Source organism: Cupressus sempervirens, chromosome 10 (genome assembly GCF_028749045.1).
Source record: "Cupressus sempervirens isolate cs-2001-9-10 chromosome 10, ASM2874904v1, whole genome shotgun sequence".
Lineage (NCBI taxonomy): Eukaryota > Viridiplantae > Streptophyta > Pinopsida > Cupressales > Cupressaceae > Cupressus > Cupressus sempervirens.
In genome coordinates this window covers 603306818-603315053 of record NC_143127.1, presented here as the reverse complement: position 1 = coordinate 603315053, position 8236 = coordinate 603306818, and the positions used below count along the sequence as shown (strand labels likewise).

At 34.5% G+C, this 8236-nt stretch overlaps 1 protein-coding gene across 1 annotated transcript; it reads right to left on the bottom strand.

Annotated features, from left to right (window-relative positions):
* Positions 1–221: 221 nt before the first annotated feature.
* Positions 222–2667, bottom strand: LOC149535301 (two-component response regulator ORR5-like). Its single transcript, XM_089805532.1, has 5 exons — positions 1848–2667; positions 1651–1727; positions 1478–1555; positions 1266–1336; positions 222–866 (listed from the first exon to the last, which is right to left on the bottom strand). Exons 1-5 carry the CDS (start codon positions 1960–1962, stop codon positions 662–664), a joined length of 546 nt encoding a protein of 181 aa, XP_089661658.1. The 5' UTR covers positions 1963–2667; the 3' UTR covers positions 222–661.
* Between the last annotated feature and the right edge of the window lie 5569 nt (positions 2668–8236).

Below are 8236 nucleotides of genomic sequence, written 5' to 3'. Positions count from 1 at the left end.
AATTTTCAAATCTGGATTTTGAAAAAGCCAATTCCTGTCATCAGGAACCAAACGGACCCTTATGTATTAATGGTGGGAATGGGAGAATTGGATTCAAGCCAGGGGGTTGAGTTAACCTGTGGATGTGGTATAAGATTGAGTTAATCGAAATCAAGTTCTATGGATGTTTAGTGAAGCTCAGTAACTTTGGATCACTCCATTTAAATATCAGTCTTGAACAGTTGAACCAATCAAAATTTACCTTTACCATTAAATTAGGTGATAACTGACAATTTATTTCATTTCCAGTTTCTTCCTTCTCTCAGCCTTTAGGCAATGTTGAGAGAGTTCATAAATTGTCTGCCTATCTTCAACAAATAGAATCTCTTCTTTTTGTTAGAAACAACAATATTTCTCATGAAGTTAGATTCAGACTCAGTTCCTCTGCCCTGGGTAGGGTAAACAAGATTTAATGGATTTTCTTGAAGTAGTCAAGTACTCATCTCATGAATATTCACAAATTATCTGTATGAACTAAAAAGTCCTGCAGATATGATTAATCATGAGATAATTTCTCTGAATTGATTATCAGAAGACTGCGACATGATTAAAACTCTCAAAGAATAAAAATATTTCAAAATTTTGGTCTTGGCCCTTGGATGATGATTTTTTAAGAAATGTATTAGGGGATTTCTTGTTCACTGAATCTGGCTTTCTTCTCTAGTTGTGGATAAATGCTATCAAACATGCTTTTCCTTTTATTTGAAGGGAGCCTTTGTTGCTTCCTACAAGATGAACAAAAATGGAGCATGTGAGATCTGAGGGTCTGAACATCTGATAACTTCACAGGTTTCATTATGAATTTTTCTGCACCTCCTGACAAGTAACTGTTCATAAAACAGAAAAATTAATAGAATCAGGAACCATCCTTGCCAACAAGAAGAATAAACAATAAAATGTCTTAATTTAACAGACACTAAATCTGGGCTTCTGGTAAGGCATTTGGAATATGATTATTTCTCTTTTGGGATTGATTGTATGGTAGTTTTTAGCAAGAATGTTATAAATCATGATCAATCATTGGAATGTAGTTTATTTGCTCTCCTCCATTCTGATGATGGACCATGTAGCATGATCTGGAACATTGATGTTAAAAACTACCACACAATTGATTCCAGAAGAAAAATAATCATCTAATATGAATTGTGAAAATCTAATGAACCTATTTGAAATATCTTGATTTACCGCCTGACTGAAAATATGATCCAAGTAATTGCATTGCTTACCTGCTGATCCTGGACTCCACATTTTCTGAAGATACAATCACCACAGGAATATCCTTATGTCTTGATGATTCCTGGTAAGGAATTTGAAATGTCTAAATAAGAAAAATAATTTAATTTCCAAAATGAATTTATGAAAATGGAAAAAATGGTATCTTGTGAGCCTCTCATATGAGGTCTTGAGTTAATAATTATTAGTGTGCATTGTATAATACCTTAACTCTCCTAAGCAAGTCATAGCCTGTGAGCTCTGGCATACTGTAATCTGTGACTATCATATTCACCTTTGTCTTCTGCATTAAACAGAGGACAAAATTTCATAAGAAAAATCATGAACATCTACAGCATAAATCAAAGAGCCTCTGAAATGCTTTCAGTCCATACATACATCAACATTTAGGCCTTGCTGGTCATCTTCTAAACCAAGGAACTCAAGAGCTTTTTTCACACTGTCAACACTAGTCACTGCCAACAACAACAACAACATGAACAAACTCATCAGAGAAACATTCACAAATTTTGCAGCAAATCAATGACCAAATTTGATATTCAAACAGGGAAAATACGTCATGTTTGAAGATTTACCTTGATAAGAAGAACTTCTCAACAGTCGTTCAATGATTTTTCTATCCAGAGCGCTGTCATCAACAGCAAGGACATGGAATTCACATCTGCTCGCCTCATTTTGATTGTGCCCCATTTCTTCTCTCTTCAAATATATTAACTCCTTTCAATTCCAGTCCCAACCAAGCAATATCGATTCTTATAGCAAAAACCCCGTTTAGAAAACCCTAATTTATATATTCATTCCAAACTCAAATCAAATCTCGACCACTCGTAACCGAATCCAATTGAATTTTCACAACTCAACTGGAAATCTAAACATTTCAATCAGCTGTCCTGGCCCAGCAGATTTCCCCTTTTTCTCCCCAAATTAGGGTTTGAATATCAATTGACAGGCCAAGCCAGGTGTGCGAGAGAGCAAACCGGACAAAATTATACGAAATTCGATGGAAATTTGAGTACCCAATTGAAAATTCGGTACCATACGATGATTACAATCTCCAAAAGTAACAGAATTAGCTGCGTCAGAGGAAAATCAGAAGCTGATTCATGTGCAGGGAAGAACACCCACCCAATCTAGCGCTTATGTACAAGAGAAGCTCCGTGTAATTTGCAAGCGCTGGATGATCTTGACCGCCACCAAACCGGATCCCAGATCTTGATTGTAATCCTTTAAAATTCAAGAAATCGCATTTTTTTAAAGCCCATTCAATAACCAGATCCTTCAACAACAATGACGCATGATTAAACACCATGGTCGCGGATTTATGATTTTGGGTGAAGCGCGTGACCCCACTCAATCTTCTCAAGATTTGAGCTTTTGGCATTGCATATTCCATCTGCTTTTCAACTATGTTCTCATTTTATTAAATGTGTGATGGCTACAGAGTAACTCAGTGGGCAGTTTCCTTTTTTTTTCAGGATTTGCTTTCCTTTTCAAGAAATTTTATCCGGGATTTATTCGAACAATCAGTGAATCGTAAAGCTTTTATAGTAATTCGATTGCAGGGCATTAGATAAATATATCCTCGAGATTCTATCTGTATCTCTAATGCCTTATTTCAAATTCTTTTTTTTTGAAGTTGTAGTGGATACAAGTTTATCATGTGCTTTGCACTTCTATTTTTCCCTATTTATCCCTATTTTCTATCTATATTATAAATATAGAGTGGTATTTGATTTGATTTATATGATGTGTTCAGATCCTTACTTCAAATTTATTCATGACACTATTTTTTTTGATTTGATTGATAAGGCCTTCTCAATTATGATCAATACACAATAATTAGAGTAACAAATTTGCAAGATCTCACAAGATCTAACCCAGCCCTAGCTAGCCCAAATCTGTAACAACACAACAACCTGATTGAAACACCAAGAAAGATCTGAACTTGTGCTCGCAAGCGACTAAGCAACCTTCTTGTTTCCTAATTCCACACTTAGCGACTAGCTCTGCTCTCAATTCACAACTCAAAATTCCTTCTTTGAATCTCTGTTACTATTGCTCTCGCTCTACCCAAACCCTTCTTTTATACTTGCATGACCACAAGTCAGCATGTTGCAAACATAAACTTCTAGAACCCAAATAGACACAATATGCCTTAGTCGGCTTACAACAATTATTAAATGGAGATAGGAGAAAGAACCAAGACCCAAAAATATGTCCTCACACATCATGATTGATCTACATCACAATCACACACAACATGAGGGTGAACCCACAATAGTGGGTTACACTTTTTTGGAGAAAGAAATTCCTCCAAAATTGCACAACTTTTCGTTTTCATACTTTCAATAGAAAGTTTTATAAACAATTTGATAGAAACTATTTATATGTGTAGTTTCAGAAGAAACTATGGGTGCCACGTAGTTTCCTAGATAGTTTTGATCGAAGCCTAGATGGGGTTTGTTAACCTCAGTCCCAGGATAGCTAGTTTTGATCGAAACTATTAAATTTTTTTCAAAGCTTTAAGAAACACATATTTGACCCCAGATGTCATTGTTGGCAACAGAGTCTACAGTTTTGATCGAAAGTGCATGGCTACAAGCATCCAACTCATCAAACTTTGAAAAAGGTATGAATTTTCATTTTCTACCCTCTAATGTTTTTTAGTTAAATTTAACGTTTTTTTTGTGTGTGTCTATATATATATATATATATATATATATATATATATATATATATATATATATATATATATATATATATATATATATATATATATATATATGTCACGTATATGTACATATCATGTGTATGTATATATGCATATATATATATATATGTGTGTGTGTGTGTGTTTATGTACATGCATATGTGTGTGTGTGTGTGTATGTTATATACGTATTATGTATGTATACATATGCATGCACGTACACACACACACACACACACATATATAGTGTGGATATATACATACGTTTGATTTTTTAATGTACACACGTGAACTTGTAATATATTAATTTTAAGTTCATGTGTATGTGTGTGTGTGTGTGTCTATGTTTAGATTAACATGTCTTAATTTTAAATTTGTATATATAATATAAATACATGTACTAAATGTATGTACATTTTGTATGTTTAATACCACATAAATTCGTTAAATATATGTTTTTGATACTCACTTGACTTAAATTGTATACCAATGGAAAATTTGAAATTGAATGTACACAATTTTTTTTTAATACTTCACCTAAATTACACTTGACTTAAACTAAAAACTTTGAATGATAACTCTAAATTAACAAAGTGAACACACAATTAAATATATAAAGTTCCCTAATTCATATAAATAACTTGCACATAACTTAAAACCCCTTTAAAAAACATTGTATTAGTAAACCATAGTAATGAATAACATGAACCTAGGATCAGGGTATGAGCCCTTTAAATGTATGCATATATTTAAAAACTAGAAACCATAACAAGTTTGTAATTTAGAAATTCATGTGATATGTGTATATAGAAATTTTGATATTTTAAACCCTTAAACCATCACTTTAAGAGTGCTTGAACTATATTTTCTTGTGTATATAGAAATTTTGATACATTAGATTATAGATTCTTCGAGCTCTAGGCTTTATTTATGAATATATCTTAAACTAGAACCCAAGTTTAAGACATTTTATATTAGGACCCCTTAATTTATTATTCAATCTAGTTCTGTATTTAACCTAGTTATGTGTCCTAGTCCACCCATGTGATCTAGACTCTCTAGACTTAATCAACAATTATGAAGTTGTTTGCATGCACACATGATATAAATTGACTAAGAATCAATTCAATTATGAAGTTCTTGCACACACACACACATGATAGAGATTAGGTTTAGAATTAAGATAAGGGTTTTGGGTCTAGCTTATCACTTGTTTTAAATCCTTAATAACATATAACTGAAATTAACATGCATGCATATAAACATTAAACAATCATGAGAAGCAAACATGCATCACCACATAACACTTGAGATTTTGGTAACCCAAAAACCCTCCAGGAATAAGAAGGTAAAATTGGAGTGGGGATGACACCCACAAAATTACTAGAGCAATTGATTTCAACCACTTCTGATGGTTTGCCTTGTTAAAGGCCTGCCCTATTAAAGGCTACAACACACTGTTAAATGTGACCCTATTAAAGGATTTCTACACCCTGTTAGGAGTGTGCCCTGTTAGAGGACTTAAGAACATTCAACTTAGAATGTCACCCTATTAAAGGATTTACATAGAGCTGTTAAACACACCCAACTCAATAGGATTTCCAAATTCCTAATACAATTGTGAGAAAGTATTAGAATAATACACCTGATCTAATGCAATCTTTGATGCTGATCTCAAGTACTTGATCTACTCTTCTATTATTGATTTCTGCTAGATCTGATCTACTGATTGTGTTCCTTGTTCTGTTCTGATCAACTAGATGTGTAAATGTTGTCCTTTCCACTAAATCTTTGACACCAAATGTTCTGCAACGACCTTAATAACAGGCTCTGCTTTTCCTCCTTCTTTCCATGCTGTGTTTAATGGCGTTAAGACTTCCTTATAAAGATTAGTGGTTCATCATACATCCTTGATTCAAGTGTTCTCGCTCAAACCCTTGAAATTCACCCATTGGCTACATGCACTCTCTAATTTTCTAATTGGCTGCATGAGGATTGCATAGGTGGTTGGGAGGATTTGATCTTATCCTTTTATTCTGTCATGAGTCATGCATAACCATTTCACATCATGGTTTGCGATTGCACAAACTTTCATGTTGATCCTGCATTGCTCAGCACATGAAGTAATACTGATGCTCGACACCATCTATTCTAAATTGCTTAGCATCCATTGTGTTTCTTGGTTACTTGGCTCCTATAGAATTATTGTGTCACTCGACACCTATAGAATTCCTATGTTACTCGGCACCTATAGAATTCTTGTGTTACTTGGCACCTATTAACTCCCTGTGTTACTCGACACCTATTAACTTCCTGTGTTACTCGACACCTATTAGGTTTCTGCATTGCTTGGCTTCTACTGATTCCTGAATCACTTGGCTCCTATTAACTTCGCAATGCTTGGCACACATTGGACTTCTGCTTTTCTCGAAACATACTATCTTCTGATCTACTCGACACTATCTATAACTCGACATGTGTTAGAGTTCTGGCTTGGCTTCCATTGTATACTCGACATGTATAGTGAAGATGGTTAAGTGTGTTGACACTCATTTGTCAATCTTACTTATTTGATCAACAATGTTTAGGTTAGGATTAGAATTACATTTGGACTACAATTAAGCTTCTAAGGGTAGGGTTTTGATTACACTTTTTCGTGGAGTTTAGATTAGGATTTTATTAGGGTTCATATTAGGGTTTTATTGGATAAATATTAGGCTTTTATTAGGGTTCATATATGCACATGTACAACATTCAAATTTGAAGTTCAAGAAATAAAACACACATGTATGTTATGTTCATTTCATGTTTAGGGTCCATACATGCATGCTCATTCTGAATGTTCAAAAATAAATTTCAAACATTTATGCTTATTTATGTTTTAGGACTTATATATATTAAAAGTAAATTTGAGACATGTACATGTGCATCCATTTCACCATTTAAAAATAATTTTGATTCATGTGCATGTATTATATGTTTAATTTTATGTTTACAATTTCTAATTTCTTAAATGTCATTGTAATAAATTTCAAGTTTATTAAATGTCATAATTTAATTGAAATTTCAAGTTTATACATTATAGATGCATACTATATACATTGGTCCACATGGCAGATCAACAACCTCCTATCCCCCTAAGCAACATCTTGCCCCCCTCCCCCCCGAGCAGCAACAACCTATCCTCCTCGAGCAACAACTTGTCCCCCCTAAGCAAAAACTTGTCCCCCTCGAGAAACAAATTGTCCCCCCCAAACATTGGCCTATTCCCCCATATCAATAGCCTTTTGCACCCCATGAGATCTATGATCACACTAACCAAGAGATTCAGAGACTTCACGAATCCTTGGCTAGTGGCACATGCTCTAGTGTATATAGTAGTACATGTGAGAACATCTTACATAGCCTTACATATATTCGAGATGAGATTCATGGTGCAACTCCATATTCTGCACATACTATACATGAGTCCTTGACAATAAGAGATGAGAGGTCTCTTCAAGTATTTCACTACAATAGGTATAGGGCTTAGTGGCCAAAGATGTCCCAAAGAGAAAATGTTTCCCATATTATGTTCCACAAAAGTTTGTGAAGGGGTATTCTCCCCTTAAGTGTATAGATCCATAGATGGTTTCGCTGATATACCCACACTTCCTTTTTGCTCATATTAGTTATCCAAATAATGACCAAATTCCACTCTATTTTGCATGATAACTTTATGCTGAGGTTTGCTTAGGAAAGGTGGTGAACTACACTAATTTACCATCACATTTAGGATAGTGGTAGACTAGCTGATAGGCTGTCGGTTCGTCCACCAAAGACACATAGGTTGATTATTAGAGAGAGGGTACCTGTTGTTTCCCCTATATTAGGTCCATCAACTAATGAGGCCATGCATAGCACCTAATTGTGGGGGGTGATTTAGGGAGTTGGAGAGATTCCTATAGTTGTCGAATGTATTTTGAGTGATGAGGTTGGCCAATATTTGATGTCTCATTAGTATTCTAGATCATCGTTTGGTGCTTCATCTTCAAGAGATTTGTATAGTGTAGTAGACATCCCTTCATTGACTAGCTTAGAGGGTCTTACTGGAGTGTTGGCACAAGATACTATGACTAGTCTTGCTGAGGATCTATTATATTCATATAGATTCATATCAGAGCATCTTGGCATACCCATATCAGATGTTCGACATCATACCCATGGTAGTATTGGGATACATCCTTAGCCACATTCCTCTCATCAACCAGGTAG

What these genes read in the sequence shown, in the direction of transcription:
- LOC149535301 (XM_089805532.1), bottom strand. Translation starts at nt 1,962, where the DNA reads ATGGGGCACAATCAAAATGAGGCGAGCAGATGTGAATTCCATGTCCTT. An exon ending in ACTTGCTTAGGAGAGTTAAG is followed by an intron (nt 1,337 to 1,477) that starts GTATTATACAAT and finishes ATTCCTTACCAG; the next exon opens with GAATCATCAAGACATAAGGA. An exon ending in GTGGAGTCCAGGATCAGCAG is followed by an intron (nt 867 to 1,265) that starts GTAAGCAATGCA and finishes TTTTATGAACAG; the next exon opens with TTACTTGTCAGGAGGTGCAG.